The sequence below is a fragment of the Amphiprion ocellaris genome, chromosome 9 (genome assembly GCF_022539595.1).
Source record: "Amphiprion ocellaris isolate individual 3 ecotype Okinawa chromosome 9, ASM2253959v1, whole genome shotgun sequence".
NCBI lineage: Eukaryota > Metazoa > Chordata > Actinopteri > Pomacentridae > Amphiprion > Amphiprion ocellaris.
The window spans coordinates 11,937,676-11,956,537 of NC_072774.1; the positions used below are offsets into that span (position 1 = coordinate 11,937,676).

At 39.7% G+C, this 18,862-nt stretch overlaps 2 protein-coding genes across 4 annotated transcripts; both read left to right on the plus strand.

Annotated features, from left to right (window-relative positions):
* The first annotated feature begins 391 nt into the window (after positions 1–391).
* si:dkey-7j14.6 (membrane-spanning 4-domains subfamily A member 4A) lies at positions 392–8,760 on the plus strand. 2 transcript variants are annotated; one of them, XM_023270503.3, is made up of 7 exons: positions 392–493; positions 3,313–3,548; positions 4,623–4,724; positions 6,097–6,153; positions 6,980–7,165; positions 7,293–7,418; positions 8,159–8,760. In XM_023270503.3, the coding sequence occupies exons 2-7, from the start codon at positions 3,333–3,335 to the stop codon at positions 8,228–8,230; spliced, it is 759 nt and encodes a 252-aa protein (XP_023126271.1). In that variant the 5' UTR covers positions 392–493; positions 3,313–3,332; the 3' UTR covers positions 8,231–8,760. The 2 variants fall into 2 exon arrangements, with proteins under 2 accessions (XP_023126271.1, XP_054869806.1); XM_055013831.1 differs by lacking the exon at positions 392–493 and adding an exon at positions 2,263–2,296.
* Positions 8,761–9,344: 584 nt separating this feature from the next.
* LOC111568721 (nudix (nucleoside diphosphate linked moiety X)-type motif 17) lies at positions 9,345–18,507 on the plus strand. Of its 2 annotated transcripts, none has more exons than XM_023270505.3 (9): positions 9,345–9,450; positions 11,070–11,179; positions 11,281–11,397; positions 11,501–11,684; positions 11,779–11,804; positions 11,893–11,985; positions 12,974–13,072; positions 16,369–16,502; positions 17,572–18,507. In XM_023270505.3, exons 2-9 carry the CDS (start codon positions 11,105–11,107, stop codon positions 17,735–17,737), a joined length of 894 nt encoding a protein of 297 aa, XP_023126273.1. In that variant the 5' UTR covers positions 9,345–9,450; positions 11,070–11,104; the 3' UTR covers positions 17,738–18,507. The 2 variants fall into 2 exon arrangements, with proteins under 2 accessions (XP_023126273.1, XP_023126272.1); XM_023270504.3 differs by having other exon boundaries at positions 9,350–9,454.
* Positions 18,508–18,862: the final 355 nt, after the last annotated feature.

Sequence of the window (18,862 nt, forward strand, 5' to 3'; positions counted from 1 at the left end):
CTGCTGTATTCTTTGGAAGGGTATTTTATGTTTCCTGCGTTTCCTAAGAGCAACAGTGAAGTGGGCGTCATGTCAAACGAAGCTTCTTGGAAATGATGCTGTGGAGCTGTAAGTGCTGCTTTCACTATTGTCGGAATTTTTAAAGTCAAGGAGGTCGACAGCCAGTAATCCCGTTTACACACTGGAACGCTTATTACCTAAGAGAGTTATGAATCTGCAGTGTGGAAAACGACATTTAAATATCCACATGACAAATAAATTTGTATCATTTCTTTGATTATAAGGAGAAATCCAACAGCTGAAAATCATTAAAGACGTTGATATTATTTTTCGAATGGGTCGTTTTTATCAGAAAGCAACGTGATCCGATTTCCGAGTTTATACGGAGCTCCTGAAGGCGGCATAATTGACCTGCATCAACAGAGAAGTTCAGGTCAGTTCACTTCACGAACTTCCGCGTCTGTGTGCTGCTGAAAACACACCCTAACTGCAGGTAAACTTTCACACCACCCAGAAGCATTTTAAATGCTTATTTTTAAACATGTTTAAGGAAATATTTAGTTTAATCTGCCTTTTTGCATCATTAAATGTAATATTTTAGCTACTGCGCCACTCCACACTTCCTGGTAGCTTAGCTAGCAGCGGTTTGTTTTTAAGATTGTCGTCTTTATTACAAAAATGGGACTTTAAATATTTTTATAATGACAACTGTGTGATATGATTATTATTATTAACATTGACATTTAGCATTTAAGTAAAATGAGCAGGAATTCTCTCAGAATTAGCACTTCCTTGTCGGGCAGCACGCTTCCTTACACCAGACTCCATTTACAATTTCCAGATTTAAAGACTTCTTTGCTATTCAGAAGATATAAAAACGTGGTAGAGACAGGTTTAATGACTCATTAAGGGGTTTCTGGTTAATTCGGCATTCGTATTTAAATTGAATTTGTACATTTAAAGGTTGTAATACATTTTCTAAACATTGTTACGTGCTGGTCGTGCGTTTTACAACGCCGCCACCAGAATCCATGTAAAATTTCACAGATTTTAAGGTATTTTTGCTAATTAGACGATGTAAATACCGGTTTTAGCAAGTTTCAGGGGCTTTTAGGACTTAATATGTTTTGCTGGTAAATTCGGAGCATGTTTATAAGTTAAAGATAGTCATATTAACGTGACCAGTCGGTCTTTACTAATTGGGACTTCCTCATTCTGCTATATTGTACCCCACACCAGACTCCATTTAAAATTCATAGAATTTAAGTTTTCTTCACTAATCCGAAGACATAGACACATGCTGGAGAAATGCTCAGGAGCATTTGTGTTTTACTCATGTTTGTTTGCTCTTTTAATTGGTACATGGATTCACATTAAATGTATTTATAGTGAAATGGACAGTCTTTCTGTAGACTTGCTGACTAGACAACACAGAAGCCCACACCAGACTTCCTTGTAATTTCAGCCACAAGATGTAGATGGAGCAAACTGGAGCAAGATTCAGGAGCTTTTATGGCCTCCTACGGTTTGCTGGCAAATTTGTCTAATGTCTCAAAATTGGATTAATCCTGTAATATTTAGTCTGGGCGTAGATTTAGTTTGGACGTAAAGTGGGGAGTCAGAGGGACGCCCCCAGGAAATTTAGAAAAGAAATGTTTTTATTTCAGTTAAACAAAATACAAACTATTCAAAATACCATAGAATGTAATGCAGTAATGTCAGGCTGTTGTTTTCAAATTTTAGTTCTCTCTTTAAATATGATTTACTCTGATGTCCTCATGTGTAAATGAGCCATTTCTGGGCCTCTTTTCTTTACTCCTGTCACATTTTTCCTCCCTGTGTTCTAATTTTTTTTATTCTAATATAAAATCCTTACTTGTGGCTAAATGGAGAGAGAACTCAGAAATGACTTCTGGGCAGTATGACACAATTAGGATGGCAGAAATCTGAAAAACGGTGAAAGTTGTATTGAAAGTTGTTTAAAAACACAAAATGAGCGTATGCAAGTGTTTCGTCTAAACACTGCCTGCAGTTGGGCTGAAAATTATCTGGATTTTTGTCACGGTTACAGAATTACTTTTTAAAACTGTTTATTTTGTTGAAAATTTTCGATGAATATGTATCATTTTTTTAAGTATTATGATTTTAAGTTAAGATTTGAACTTAGTATTTCTTGATGATATTTAGCAGAGTTCATTCTGGCTTTTATAGTGAACAGATGATCAGAAATTCCTAGCAATGATGTTTGTATTTGTTTTTGCAGTTTCCGCCCGATGAATGGTGAATTCTGATTACGGTATTCTTTTTTTTAACCCTCCCATTGTCCTCATTTACGGGCACCAAAAAATATTGTTTCCTTGTCTGAAAAAAATCCAAAAATTCAGCAGAAAATTGCCCAAATTTCTGAAAATTTGCAAAACCTTCAGGAAGAAAATTCCAATCATTCCTTAAAAGTTTCCCTTAAAAAGTTTTATTTTTAAAAAAAATTCCCCAAATTTGGCAAGAAAATTCTTGTAAATATTTTCAAAAATGAGTAAAAATCTTCCCCCAAAAAATCCTAAAAATATCTAAAGCAATTACATATATATCAGTAAAACTTCACTGTAAAGTTTCACTGTGAAAATATTTTTTTTCCCCCACATTTTCAAACTTTAAACCAGGTCAGTTTTGACCTGCAGGACGACGCAAGGGTTAAGTTAACATGCTTTTCAAACCTTCAGAGGAATAACACATGATTGTTTAAGTTTTATTTGTTGACCAAATTATAAAACAGTTTGTAACAATTCTTGTTTTGAAACGTGTTTTACTGAGTGTAAGTTCTAAAAAATAGCAAGGGAAATTTGTTGTACATGTGCAAATTGATCAGCCAACAGCATCTGATTCTCCCTGATGGGATGTTGTGAAACTGCATGTTTGTTATTTGAGATAGAAGACAAACAACCTCTCTTGAATTACCAGTCAGTCTATTCCTTTGTTAGCTGTGATGTCGTCTCATAGGGACGGTTGTTAATGTTTCCCGCCTTTAACAGCCTCGAAAATTAAATTTCACTACAATTAGTTATTATTAGTGCCTTCAGTCCTTCAGAGCCTGGGACTGATGCTTGAACCATGTCTCACCCTTGTATGGTTGTTGAGTGATTGCTCAATAAATGGTATTAAAATCAATGTTATACTATTTATACATGGTGTTTCATTGTTAAGCTAGCAGTGCCTTTAAAAAATTATAAATCTTTGCAATGTTTCACAAAGCAGAGCACTCTGAGACTAGTAGTTGGCATCTCCTGAAGTTGTTTGCGCTTCTGATTTTCCCAGAATTCCCTCTGACCATCGTCATGACGTCCACGTCAATCACCACCGTCGGAGGAATGGTGGTCGTCACTCAAGTCATTCCCAAGGATGAGAACTCCATCCCCCTTCAGACTCCTGCCGATGCACCGCTGAAGGCCCCGCCCCCTGCCGTGAAGACCCCGCCTCCTGCCAAGAAGAACCCCGCCAAGGTGGACGACATGACCACCGCCTTTCTGCGGGGGGAGCCACTGAGCCTCGGGGTGAGAGACCCTCAGATATTTTGTAGATTCAGTGGGACTAACTCTCCATGAGACACTATTACCTCTGATGTCCATCCAGAAATAATCTCAATAAATCCACAGAGGAAGTAGAAAAGAGAGACGCTGCAGATCTTGTTTAACCCTCGTGTCGTGTTGCGGGTCAAAATTGACCCGTTTTAAAGTTTGAAAATGTGGAGAGAAAAAAAAGATTTTCACCGTGAAACTTCGGACGTCCACATTTTCAACATTTTTGGGAAATTTTTGAACATTTTGGGGGGGAAAAAAAGAAATGTTAAAAATATTTCTTAAGAACATTCACAAAATATCAACCAAAATCCAGCGAATTTCAATGGATTTTGGTTTATTTTTTTGTGGATGTTCTTAAAAAAATATTAGAAGTTTTACTGATATATATGGAATCACTTTAGATATTTTTAGGATTTTTTTGGAAGATTTTTACTCATTTTTGAAAATATTTACAAGAATTTTCTTGCCAAATTTGGGGAATTTTTTTTTAAATAATACTTTTAAGGGAAACTTTTAAGGAATTATTGGAATTTTCTTCCTGAAGGTTTTGCAAATTCTCAGAAATTTGGGGAATTTTTTGCGGATTTTTTGGGTTTTTTTCAGAAAAGGAAACAGTATTTTTTGGTGCCTGTATATGAGGACAACAGGAGGGTTAAGAACGTTCCTGTTTTTGAGTTCTCCTCAGCGTCGGTGATCCAGTGACAGATGTCAAAACATCTGTGGCAGCTGCTAATAGACAATTCAGCTACTTTAATGTGACCAAATGTCAGCAGACAGGAGCCAAAAATGTTGAACTCTAGCTTCAAGTTGAGTTGTTTTTCTGTTTTAATGAGTTCAATTTGATTTGTTACGTCTTCAGCACTCAATTTCCAGATGTTGCTGTTAATTTACCAAAAATGAATTCTGGAGCTTTTGCCTGAGTCACATGATCTTCCTCAGCAGATAGTTTCAAGATTTTACAATCCTGGAAACTTGTTCTGAAGAAGGTCGTGTCTGCAGAAGAGCCATTAAAGTAACAGTGTGTGTGTTCTCTGTGTGTGTTTTCAGATTGTTCAGATCTGCATCGGCCTGGTGTGCGTTGCGTTCAGTGTGTTCGCCATCTTCTCTCCGGTCATGATGGTCTCCGCTCCGTTCTGCTTCGCCGCCGCTGTACGTAAACACAATCCTGATTTATACGGTTAATTAATCTCAGATTATCAGGAGGCTTCTACTCGATCATCTCTGATTTGCTTGAAATTTTATTTTTGCAATATTTTAGCTTGATAGATCAAATGCTTCCACAGATAAAATATGTCAAAAACTTGTCTTTTGACCTACTTTCAGCAGGTTTTTTGTCACATTGAAACTTGAGGCAGTTTGAACAACAATACCTCAGAAAGTATAAAAGATAAAATACAGAAAATGTAACTGATGAAATATTAGACAAGTACATCAAACAATCTCTTATTATGGGTGAGTTAAAATATGAAAAAAATGAATCCTTCATGAAAAGTTCCGTCCTTAAGAAGCACCTTCAGCAACAGACTGTTACACCCATAGACTGTATATACAGTCCATGGTTACACCCTAAGTGTAAGAAGGAGTGTTTCCACAGGTCCTTTATTCCAGGATCTGTCAGATTGTACAATGCTGCATTATAAACTTCACTGTGTACTGTTTACTGCTGCACCCCCCCAATTTACACACACATTCGACATACTTATGTATGTGCAATAACTGATAGCTTATCCTCTTTTATATAGTCTTCTACATAGTATTTAAAAATAAAATAAAATAAAATCATCTGCATATAATGTTCTCTGCAATTTTTGCACTGTTGTTTTCTTATTTATTCTTGCACTGCCTTTATACGTTTTCTTTTGGAGCTGCTGTAACGGTGAACTTTCCCCACTGTGGGATCAATAAAGTTTATCTTATCTTTGAGCACACAGTAACAAAAAAGCCTAACCCATTTTCTGAACCACATGTAGCTGCATGACACAATAATACAAAACAAAAAGTCTAGAATACTTTTTGGTATGAAATACGTGGTCACAAAAATGGAAAAAAAATACATTTTTATTAAATTTCAAAGCTGTTCAAGTACAACTCAGAAAATAACTTTTTAATTTGGCCATTATTTTTAATTATCAGACCCCACTATGGGAATATTTTTTTTTATTTGATCTACTTGTCCATTATCACAGATTCTAAATCAATGAGATGATGAGAAATAAAATGTCAGGCTTTTATCTTTAATATTTCCTGAGATATTGTTGTTCAAACAGCTGTGTGGAAAAAACCTGCTGAAAATGGGTCGACGGGCGTTTTTCAGTCTCAGTCAGTATTTGAAACCTTAATATAGATATTCACAGATATCTTTAGAAATATAAATATACAATGTTCAGATAAATCCGAGATGATCAAACAGAAATTGTATTTAAGAATTGTTGACATGAGGCGGAATGTTCCAATAACATGAAAAATGAACCCCAATCAGACGTTATTCTTCACACCAACGTGTCTCTCTGCTGCTGTTCAGTTTGTGGTTTCCGGCTCTCTGGCGGTGGCGGCGAGGAGAGGGACCTCAATCCAGCTGGTGAGTTTTCTCACTTCAAGTTGTCATGTAACGGGTGAACAGTGCACATTTGTTCGTCTTTAAATGGAACGAAGAATGGCTGAAGAGGAGTTTATTTGATTAATGGTGAAGTTTGTGATTCTAATTTGACGTTGAATATCTCCTCACGGTCTCAGTGTTCATACTCAGGCCTGGCTCTGTAAACAGACAAACAGGATTCGCATGTTCAAGAACGTTCCACAAAAGAGGAGATGGGGCCAAAGTCAACCAAAAGAGTTTGAAAGCAGCATTAGCAGGAGGAAACTTAAAGTCCCTTGCAATACTACCGTTCAAAAGTTTGAGGTCTCGTAGAAATGTCCTTACTTTGAAAGAAAAGTAGGTTTTTTTCAGTGAAAACATTAAATAAATCATAAATCCAGTCTAGACATTGTTAATGTGGTAAATGACTGTTCTAGCTGGAAACAGCTGATTTTTAATGGAATATCTCCATAGAGGTACAGAGGAACATTTCCAGCAACCATCACTCCTGTGTTCTAATGCTGCATTGTGTTAGCTGATGGTGTTGAAAGGCTCATTGATGATTAGAAAAACCTTGTGCAATGATGTTAGCACATGAATAAAAGTGAGTCTTCATGGAAAACATGAAATTATCTGGGTGACCCCAAACTGTTGTACAGTAGTGTACATGTATGTGGATATATCAATATTTCGTCCTAAAAGTACAGTCTCTGGTTGACATTTCACCAACTTTTAAGGCCTCTAACATCAGAAGTGTGCAGCAGAGAAATAATGTGAAGGTTTGTGTCTGTGGATCAGAGCACAGTGTGATTCTCGGTGTTTGCTGCAGGTCTGGGCGTCCCTGATGTCCCATGTGCTCAGCGTGCTGCTCGGCCTGATGGGTGCAGCGTATCTCTGCTGGCTGATGGCCGTCAAAAAAGTCAACAACATGATCTGTGACCCAAACGACTTCTGGAGGTTTAGCGACCCCGATGATATAAGGACGAGGTGTCTGAATAAAGTGTGGTTTGTAGATGTAAGTTTGTGGGACTCTGATCCACAGGTCTCAAAGAACACAATCAGGCAGCGAACTCACAGCTAACTGTGGAGTCTGAAGCACGTTTATCCACCCTAACTGAAGTCTGTGTTCATTGCCGTTTCAGAGGACGTTGTATGGACTCTTCGGCCTCCTCCTGGTTCTGGTCGTCCTGCAGGTTTGTGTCGCCATCACCGTTTGTGTTTTCAGCGGCAAAGCCATCAGACTCCACCAACACTACGCCCCGATCAAGGTAAGATTCTTTATTCCAGCCCCACTTCTCTCCGGAATGTTTTTTCTTCTTGTTCCTTCTCACAACCAGAAACGTTTTCAACCCTGTAAAACCCACTGTTGCAAAAATACATCAGTTTTATTTTTTTATTGTTCTATTTATCTGTCTGTCTGTCTGTCTGTCTGTCTATCTATCTGTCTATCTATCTGTCTGTCTGTCTATCTATCTATCTATATCTAAATATGTATATGTATGTATATACGTGTGTATATATGTATTTATGTGTGTGTGTACGCATGTGTATATGTATATGGGTTTTACAGGGTTAGGGCAGCATAACACGGCAAGAATGACAGAAATCCTAAGACGGAGAATCTTAGATTTTTATTTTTTTTTTAGTACTTTCTAAAAAAGAGAACATATCAAACATTTTCTGTAGTATCCACATCTTTCACCAGTGCTCTAAAATAAGTGGTGACTTTACATAGTTTATATATTTTACTTAGATTTTTAATTGATTTACATAATGGTCTTTTCTGGGCTCAACATAAACACTGCCTGCAGTTCACCTGAAACTTTCAGAATTTTTGTATTATTGTGTTTATTTTATATTTGTTCATTTTCTTTTCTTTTTAAAGTATATATTTTTTCTTTTATTTTTCTTTTCTTTCTTTATTTATTTTTACATTTAATTCAATTTAATTTAGGCCAGAACAGCCCACTAACTGCAGATGATGATGAATTTTCTGTTTGACCTGCAGGTGCAGGCGGATGATTGCGGCGCCCTGTTGGACAGCGACGGCGAGGACATCCGTCACCCTGCATCACCCTGAGAGGGGAGGACAAAACCTCTGAATACCGCTTAAAACATTACATTTAATCACTAGAGAGTACAACCATACTTCGACTCTGTCTGTCATTATTTTCTGTAATGGTCTTTCCCTGCTCTTATCCAAATGGTTTTGCTGTTGTGGGGTAAATCTGTGATTGTGCTTTCATATGAATCAGATGATAAAGACTCGATGTAGAAATAAAACGCTGGTACGACTTAAAGTAGTGTCATCAAAGAAGGAGAATCAACCTTTAAAGGACAATTCTTACTCAGATAAAGTTAAAAAAAAGATGGAGGCAAAGCTTATGATCTCTTGTTCGCAACTTAAAATGCCTCTGACTGATCCACATAACTTTATTCCATCGTGACAGTGGGAGAGTTATGTAGAGTGCACCTTTATTATGTTTAATTGAAAGCTGCATTGCCCAGATGAACACTAACGGTAAAGAATGACTTGCTGAATGCTTTTCACACTTTATTTGCATTGTTTGTTTGCAAAGCAACAATAAAATTCCACGTATTTTGACTGTAGTGTGGTGGTTTTGCAAGAGTCCCAAAATTAATCAACATGCAGAAAGAGTGTATGACATACATATGATAGCACTTTAGATGAATGTACTTTAGAGAACCTTCACATTGACACTGAAAAAAGAAAAGCTTGCTGGCATGTTTTGTTGGGTGAAACACAGTTACAAGGTAAATTACTTAATTCTCATTTTGTTGCATCTAAAAATCAGATCAGCCACAACATTAAAACCAGCTGGAAACTGTACAGGTTCTCACTGTGCTGGCAAAACTGTCAACAAACACGAAGACCAGGTGAGTTTTTAGTAAAAAGAAAAGTCAGGTTAAATTAAAGCTGTGCATAAAGAGTTGGAATTATTTTTTAAAATTGGAAAACAGCACCGTCTGATGTGACTGCGGTGAGGAAGAAGAGACAGTAGAGCAGAAATCTAAAATATAAAGTACAATTTGAAGCTATTTCTCTGAAACAACTCAAGAAGTGACTCTTACCAAGTCATATTTCAGGTCTTAGACAAAATTATGTGATCCAGATGATATTAGGTTTTGATTTTTAATGTTATAAAAACAGACGCTGTCATTTACCTTCCAACCAGCGGGAGGCGGTGAAGCGCCAGTTCGCCATTTGCAAACCGATAATAAGCCTCACGAAGAAGAATAGCGACGCTAACATGAGTTACAGGAGTTAGCGGCTCTGCTGTCAGTAGGTTTCTACTGTTTCTGATGTAACTCTGAGCGACTCTGTGCAGTTTATAAGCGGCAGAAGCATCTGTTACGTTCATGTAGAAAACTGTCCTTTTCAGAGTGTTTTATTAACGCTTAATGGAGCCTCAGACGACACCCGGTGCTAGCTGAAGCTGGCTGAAGTTAGCTGAGGCTAGTTAGCTGAAGTGAACAGGCTGAAGTTAGTTCAACAGTTAGCATAAGTCAGTTAGCTGAAGTTAGTTAGCAGGAAGTGAGTTATCCGAGGTTAGTCAGCTGAAGTAAACAAGCTGAGGTTAGTTAGCTAGCTGATGTGAGTTAGCAAAATTTAGTAAGATAAAGGGAGTTACCTGAAGTTAATTAACTGCGGATAAATAGCCGAAGTTGTTCACTCAGGTCAGTTAGCTTGAGATGGTTAGCTTAAATTTCTGAATTGAAGTGAGTTCGCTAAAATGAGTAAACTGAAATTAACTAGCTAGAGGTAGCACTGTTAACAGATTGTTGCAGCCCACTGTCAAAACTATCCACAAACATGTATTTGAAGTAATTTTATTTTATATAATTTCTCTCTAATGTGACTAAGCTGTTCACCAACTATACACTGTGTTAGCAATGTGCTAACTCTGCGGGTGTAATTCAAAAAGGTGCATATTTATTTACGTTTATACATGTTGGAACCTTCCGTTATTTTCAAGTTCTTTCCGGTAAACTACCTAAACTATATAAAGCATAAGACACTGTGGTGCTCCACCTTCTACATTACTGTCACAGTGACTTCGGGTTAGCTAGACTAGTGATTTTCTATCTGTCTGCCCTGAAATTGGTCGGATTTATGATGATTTACAGTTATTACTATATTGAAAGGTGTGCCTTGGTAATAGTCATTTTCTTACATTTTAATTTATTGTGTTTTGCATGACTAACCCTTTAAATAGTCCAGGTGTTGCTGAGGAGAAAAGGTTCACTCAAAAGTCCACACAGATTACATAGCTAATAACAATAGTAAATGTGTTGCAAGTCTCTGATAAATAACACAAGAAATTGTGGCTACAGCCTAATGATAACTTATCTAACTTACCAGTTTTCACTCATCTACCTCCTGCTATATTGTGGGAGACAGTTTAATGATTAGAAAGGCCGCATTAGCCAGCTTCAACATTAAAGTTATTTACGCTATATGATCCAATAGCATAAGAAACAGCTGCCAGGATTGGAGCATTTTAAGTATAACTTCCTCATCAGACATGCAGTCATGTGTATGCAGTCATAGTTTTTCTGACTGATCGTTGTATTGAAGCTCCTGTATTCCTAAATAACGCATCTATAAGCAAAGCACACAACAATGAGCAAAAATGCATCAGTGTCACATCCTCTCTCTTGTCTGCAGTGTTAGAACTGAACTAGACCATTGCAACAACTGTTCATACAAAGCAGAATGAATAGAAAGCGTATTGAAAGGGAACACAAACCAAAGAATGCACAATACAGCAGAACTACCTAAGCAGTCTTACTATAAAAGGAGGATTTATTACAGGACTGCACTAGTTTTAGCTCCTAACAAACTGAACATGTTAAATATCAGTTCCTTTAAGGAAGTGGTGTGGTCATGTGTTCAGGTCCCACAGACTGGTGTCCTGTTGGAGGACGCATCATGGATAAAGTCCGGAGGATCCTGGTGTACGTGTGCAAGGACCGAGCAGGGCCACAGCGAGCTCAGTTCGTGCAGGTCAGCGCAGCCGATGTCTTTTCTAAAAGGGTTTGGAGTTTGAGGAGGAGGACTTTGGACTGTTCAGAAAGTCAGACTTGTTCCTTCTTCATGTTTCCCAGAGTATCACGAGTCACTTCACTGACGGTAGTGATGATGAGGTGGAAGTGAGCTGCTCTTTGGACAAAAACCAGTTTGTCCTTTACAGAGGAGATGAAGGACCAAGGATTCCTCTGAAGGTAGTACATACATACACATTTGCCCCTCTGTCTTTAATATTTGACCCTCTGTCTTTGGCATGTCTTCAATATTTCCTTCTGTAACAGCTCTATTGTCTCTCAGAGACCCGCCTTCTGTCCAATCAAACACCTGTCAGTCACAGAGGCAGCTGCAATCCCATTGGACATACAGAAGCGTGGAGTGGATGTGTGTGTGACCATCCTCCTGCAGACCACCAATCAGAGTATGTTGCTGACACGGCGGGCGAAGGAACTTCGGATATTTCCCAACGTCTGGGTTCCTCCAGGTCTAACACACACACACACACACACACACACACACACACACACACACATATACACACACATGCTTTTAAAGCTCTTGTTTTATCGCTCTTTCAGGCGGCCACCTTGAGTCAGATGAGACGGTAAATGATTTTCTGTTTCTGTGTTTCTGAGTCGACGTCATTTGTGGCAGAAACTTCAAATAAACATTATTCCTGTTTTTATATGCAGCTGCTGGAAGCAGGTCTCAGGGAGTTAAAGGAGGAAACCGGACTCAAACTAGAGCCAGAGGACGTTTCTCCAAAAGTGCTGGGACTGTGGGAGGTGAGACGGACACACAGACAGCAGCGACACTATGAACCTGACATTTATTAGAATTACAATTAGAATTAGAATTAGAATGGCTTTATTGTCATCATACAGCATGGTCCCCCCTACGCCTCCTGAAATCAATGACCATCTCTTTGGTTTTCTTGGTGTTCCGCTTCAGGTTGTTCCTGAAACACCACCCTGCCAACTCCTGTATTTCCTCCCTGTTCATCACTCCCCAAGATGAGGCCAACCACAGTGGTGTCATCAGCGAACTTAATGATGGTGTTCGAGGGGTGGATGGGTGTACAGGAGGGGGCTTATTTATCTGAAATAACTGACTGTGTAGTTGAATATCGAGATGATATTCTGCATTTGCATAAAGTGATTACTGCTAAAAATTCATTACATGCGCTTCTTTGGCTCTGAATTAGCAGAGCTGTTTGAAGGAGAGGTGGCAGATGTTGCTAAAGTTGTAGTAAAGGACATTAGCTGCTTTCAGATGAGCTAATGCTATGCTAACAGCTAACTGCCAAATTAGGAGGCAGCCACAGATTGCCCTGAAACAGAATCTAGGAAACAATAACTAATAATGCTTTAGGATCTGCACCTTAGTGGGCAATAGAACAGAAAAAGATAGAAAACCAGAGATAGAACTACAGGAGACAAACTGATCAATCTCAGTCATTCAATCAATCAGTAAACACAGGAGCTCTGATGTCATCATTACTGTTTTTATTATACATGTTCAGTTACAATAATCCTTATATATTCTCCTGTTTATTTTGCAAGCATCAAGTCACTATAAGTTATTACATCAATGTAAAACCAGGTCATGCAAATCAAGCCAACTTTCCATCAGCTTGTAATACCATGTTTTACAATATCATGTGCAGGTGCAACCAATTCTTGACAGATTTGGTCACACTCTCACATGAAAAAGTTATACTTTCACCCTGGTAGTTGTGGTTATTTGACAGTCCTCTTTGTCTATGTCTGTCAGTCGGTGTTTCCTCCCATGTTGTCCAGAGGGCTTCCTCAGAGGCACCATGTCGTCGTCTTCATGCTGCTGCACTCGTCCTTCACACACCTGCAGCTACAGGTAACAGCTGAGAGCAGCTCAGTGTAAATTATCTTGTTCTGATGAAAAGATTTACCGTAATCTCCGGACTATAAGCCGCTACTTTTTTCTCACGCTTTGAACCCTGCGGCTTATACAACGATGCGGCTAATGTATAGATTTTTATGTGCGAGCTTCATGCCATCAATACATTTAGCCTCTCACATCAGACCAATAAAATTACCGAACAGGTCACAGTGGACCAATGATACTGTTCGAATTAAATCAAACACACTCACACTAAATTCTTCAAATCAGTCATTTTGCGCTTCATGCACACACCCTCATCATGGAAAGCACACAATGAAATGCATATGATGCAGCTGTTGCAGGCCGAGCCTGCTCTCCTTTAACCTAGGCAGGTTGCGGTGTGTGTGTGTGTGAGTGACGTGAGGAGGAGCGCTGCAGCGGTGTGTGTGTTGCAGAGATGAGTGTTGAAGGGGAGGCATAGTGAGATGCACCATGATGATATAGCCAGTTATACAGGACAAGAGTGGGAAGCCAGTGCACGCTGGATGCACTGTAAGTGTGGACAGTTGCTGCTGGTTCAATAAAGTGCCTCGTTCTCCCCCTGCAAAGTTTGTCCGGACTTATATCTGGCGGTTACCATTAACGAGCCCCGCTAAGCTAAGCGGGCTAGCGCTACCCGAGGCTGCCCAACCGCTAAGCTAAGCGGGCTAGCGCAACCCGAGGCTGCCCAACCGCTAAGCTAAGCGGGCTAGCGCAACCCGAGGCTGCCCAACCGCTAAGCTAAACGGGCTAGCGCAACCCGAGGCTGCCCAACCGCTAAGCTAAGCGGGCTAGCGCAACCCGAGGCTGCCCAACCGCTAAGCTAAGCGGGCTAGCGCTACCCGAGGCTGCCCAACCGCTAAGCTAAGCGGGCTAGCGCTACCCGAGGCTGCCCAACCGCTAAGCTAAGCGGGCTAGCGCTACCCGAGGCTGCCCAACCGCTAAGCTAAGCGGGCTAGCGCAACCCGAGGCTGCCCAACCGAGGTTCGGCGGCCGGCAGAATCGGGTCGGAAACACAGTTTTTAAGTTAAAGGCAACCGTTCTGCCTGTCGAAGAAGGAAATAGAGCTCCTGTACGTAAGCTTGATGTCAATGAATCAATGGTGAAACGTTGGAGTCGGCAGCGTGAACTGACTCAGTGCGTTTTACTGCGATGTTACAGGCACTGTTGGGGAAAAAGCATATTTTAATTAAAAGTTAAAAATCTTTCTGTGTAAATATCTCATGTTACAACGTGGACACCTGCGGCTTATAGTCAGGTGCGGCTTGTATATATACAAAACTTTTTTTCTTTTTAAATTTAGTGGGTGAGGCTTATATTCAGGTGCGCTCAATAGTCCGGAAATTACGGTACTACGTAACAAGATTGACATTTCCAGACTTTCTTTATGTAAACCGGCTTGACTAAGGCCTTGTCCACACGGAGCCGGGTATCTCACAAAACGAAGATATTTTTCTATGATTCGGCCTATCATCCACACGAAAACGCAGATTTACGTCATCAAAAACGATTCTTTTTAAAAACTCCGACCAAAGTGAAGATTTGCGAATTCTCCGTTTTATGCGTCTGCATGTGGACATCAGTAACCGGGGTTTTGCGTTTCGAAACGTCACCGCCTGCGACAAAATATGTTCTTACGTCACATATGCGACCTGTGTTTACATTCGGTAACAGTATGGATGCTCTCACAAGGTTTTGGCCGCTGTTTCTTGTACAGGCGCGTTCTACTTGCTTGTTTTTACAAGCCCAGATACTGCTCCACATTCAACAACACAGGCGAAGGACGACGTTAAGGACGGTTATTCTCCACCACCTTGCTAGGATTTGGGGAACTACTGCCACCTAAAGGTCCGGCATGCTTATGAATGTGCTGAAAAACGCACTTATGCGGTTAGGTGTGGATGAAGTTCTTTTCTAAAAACGAGGTGGTGTGTACGTAAGTTATTTTCTAGACGGAGGGGACAGGATATTCGGTTTTACAAAAACCCTGCTACGTGTGGACAAGGCCTCAAGCTAAAACCTCAGTCAGAGATAATTGGTACCAATCGGAGATTATGTTATCATGATGGTGGTCATCAGCTTTCTTTGTTAACCAGATTTTCTTCTTTTGACTCTGTGCTTGTTCCCATAAAAAGAGTTGTTTAATGAATCATGTGACTCTTCTTCAATCAATCATGTGCTGCCTACCTCAGTCAAGATGAACAGTTCTAATGAATAGAAACATTTATCACCATAAGAAAAGTTCTGCTGCTGCAAATGATGCAAGAGAGGAATGCTGGTAGAAAACTGTTAATGCTCTAAGTTAATGTTGTGTAATGTGTTTTCACACTCAGTGACTCGAGGCAGCTGCTTATTCCTGACTTAGAGCTGCTGATTTTAGCTTTGAAGCTTTATTTATTTATATGACACTCAACATTTAGGTCTGACACTGTCCTATAGACGTGGAAATCACTGTAGTAAAAGTAATATTATTGACTGAATATTCTCACCGATAAATGCCAATAGAATAGTCAATTTTCTAATCTGTGTTCTATAAGCTAGAGTCCCAGCAGAGTAAAATGGACTGGACAGTAAATCAGAACCAAACATATAAACGCATTTATTTATGTTGATATTGGTATAAAAATCCAATATCGGTCAATATCGTTCACATTTCTTTTGCATATCATGAAAACCAATTAAAAAAAATGCCATAAATATGGCATTTTTTCCTTAACTAACATTGAAGTTTTCTTATTTTGCACAGACAATGTTTACATTTAGAATTCATCCAGTGGGGCATCACAATAAAATTAGACATGTAGTGTTAATTCCACAAGAGGAGATATGTGATAAATTGCCCACATATATCGGTATTGGTTGATATCGGAATCGGAAATTGAGAGTTGGATAATATTGGCCTATTGATTATTGACAAAAAAGCCAATATCAGACATCCCTAGTATTTATGCATTTCCTGAATCACCAGCTGAATGCACATGGATTCCTGTAGCAGCGCACTGCACACAGTGAGCAATAATGTGACTGTGCTGCTTCATACAGCTCAACAGGTTTGCTGATAAAACCTCAGCTGAGAATCTGTATCGCTCAGATAAACCGTCAGAGGAAGAACTTATAAAATGCTAAACCTTCCTACAGCCGATTTTAAATCCCAAACTCTGAACAGAAGCTGTGCAGCATCAGTTACCATGGTGATCTAGCAGGTTACACAGCAGACCTGATTCTTGCTTCCTCTGTTTCTGTCCTCTCTTGGTGGCTCCACCCTGCAGGCCTCTCTCAGCCCTTCGCCTGCTGAGGTCAGCGCCTGTTTGTGGGCCGATAGCCGGCTGGTCAGGTCCATCGTGTCCGCTGTGGATGGCGAGGACGGAGAGGTTCACCTGGACGGCCTGCCGAGCAGCGTCAGGTATGAGACAGGCATATTTATAAAGATGTCTGTGAAATTTTGGCTCGATGCATGGAATACTTTGCAAGATAATGTTTCAGCAGGTTTTTTTTACACATTGAACAAGACAATAACCACAAGGGAAACAATTAGAAAGATTGTATTCAACATTTAAAAAGTGACTTTATGCAAAAAATTCAATGTAAAAGGCATCTTAAAAGAGCATTTCCTATGTCAGTGACAGAAGTATTGCACAAATATTGACCAAACTGTCAAAAATGAATACTGTTTAAGGAGGTTGTCCCTCACATTGTGATTTCACCCCAGATCCTTCCTCGTCTGACCCACAGAACACCTACCCAGGAATTAGTCTGATTCTTAGACCCTGTGAGCATTTACAACTCCATCTTCATTCCAGATACATCACTAGATACAGCACCTAATATTGTTCTGCAATACTAGATTAGTAGATCAAATAATCTCTGATTATGGGTGGGTTGGAATATGAAATCAAATTGAAGGTGTCGTTTCTGAAAAGTGCCATCTGTGAGCACAAAATAACAAAGAGAATTGATAATGCAGATGTCAACTACTGATATTTTCTGAGCCATACGTAGCTGCATGTCACAGTAAAAAAAACAAAACGTACAATAATTTTTAATATGAAAAAGGGAAAAGATAATTTCATTGAACTTTAATAACGGATTGAAGAGGTATTATAGTTTAAGATAAATAAAGTTTCAAGCAGATGAAAGATGATCGAGCTGAATGGCGCTAGACTTGAGGTGGAATAAGACTTTTTTTATTGACAGTCTTGTCTCATCTGTCATGTCACTGGTTGTCGATGAATTGCAGGTTTGGTGGTTTAATCTTCAGCTCCTCACATCCATACACTAAAGTATCCACACTCCTCATGCACATCTGCTTATTATCCTTAGAAGATCATGACAGCAGATTTCTGTAACACCTCTGACAGAAGCACCAGCAGCAGATAGTACAGTGGGAAGTACTTCCAGAACCACAGATTGTAAGATGATGCGGAAACAGTCGTCGTACTTTGGTGAACTTAAACCTCCTGCTGTGTTTCCAGTGTGTCCCAGGTATCTGCAGACGGAGCTTTGACCGACTCCTCGCTGCCTGTTGCAGTCTTTGTCAGTCGGGCGTCGGCCAGCGGTCCAGATGTGGAGCGGGTCAGCACAGGGACCAAGTTTGCCCTGGAGCTGTGGCTGAGGAGCCTGGATGCCCCTGACCTCTGACCTCTAACCTCGACCCCATCCTGTGGACAACAGGAAGGACAGTTTTGGATCTGAGAAATGATGTTGCTGTAATTTACTGTGCTGTGAATCTCACTGTTTGTCGATTAAACACTTGAACTGGAAATGACTTGGTTATGTCAGCTGAGGGGCTGCACAGCGGCTTGGTGGCCTTGCAGCTAGAAGATCCCCGGTTCGCTTCCCGGCCTTCCAAGGGTCTTTCTGCATGGAATTTGCATGTTCTCCCTGTGCATGCTTGGGTTTTCTTCCTCCCACAGTCCAAAAACATGCTGAGATTGATTGGTAACTCTAAATTTTCAGTAGGCTTGAATGTGAGTGTTGTTGTTTGTCTCTATATGTAGCCTTGTGGTAGACTGTTGACTTGTCCAGGGTGTCCCCTGCCTTCGCCCTAATTCAGCTGGGATAGACTCCAGCCTCCAATGACTCTAATGAGGATTAAGCTGTATATAGATAATGGATGGATGTCACCTGAGGCTCAATTATCTCTTATCTGAAGTCAGCAAAATACATTAAAGAACAAGGGATGAAGGAACTTTAATATAGTTAGGAATTATGTTCCTGTCAGTCTACAGGATTGTAAAGGTGCTTGTTAGGAAATAACATGTACAAAAAAAAATAGAATTTCACAGATGAACCAAGAAAATGTAATGTTTGACTTTACTTTTGAAGTTTCCAAAAACTAGTGAGCTCAGTTTTTTTGAGTTTCTGGTTCTGCTAGGAAAATCCAAAAATACATAAAATTTTAAATTCTGCCTGTATAGTTGTGATTTGTACCAAGAATATAGTGAAGTTGTTCTGTGATTGGAAATGGAAATGTGCTCCTTCCAGACCGAGGGCATCAGGAATGCAGAATTGGGTTTGTCGTCCTCTATCAATTTAACCAATCAGCATTTTTCTTCTTCAAGTTTAACCAGTTAACTTCAGAACTCACCCAGCATCGCTGCAGTTCTGGCAGAGTTCAATGAAATTGGGCTTTTTTACGCCAAGCAGGGAATGGTGAAACTTGATCACGGTTTACTCACGCTTTGATGGTCCAGTCATCCCTGTAGCATTCGTCAGACGAGAGATGATTAAAAAAAAACAAATAGTCATGTCAACATTTAACAA

Coding starts and splice junctions, on each gene's coding strand:
- si:dkey-7j14.6 (XM_055013831.1), top strand. Junction 3,549..4,622: donor GGGAGCCACTGAGCCTCGGG/GTGAGAGACCCT, acceptor GTGTGTTTTCAG/ATTGTTCAGATCTGCATCGG. Junction 7,419..8,158: donor AACACTACGCCCCGATCAAG/GTAAGATTCTTT, acceptor TTTGACCTGCAG/GTGCAGGCGGATGATTGCGG.
- LOC111568721 (XM_023270505.3), top strand. CDS start 11,105: ATGGATAAAGTCCGGAGGATCCTGGTGTACGTGTGCAAGGACCGAGCA. Junction 11,805..11,892: donor ACCTTGAGTCAGATGAGACG/GTAAATGATTTT, acceptor TTTTATATGCAG/CTGCTGGAAGCAGGTCTCAG. Junction 13,073..16,368: donor TCACACACCTGCAGCTACAG/GTAACAGCTGAG, acceptor TCCACCCTGCAG/GCCTCTCTCAGCCCTTCGCC.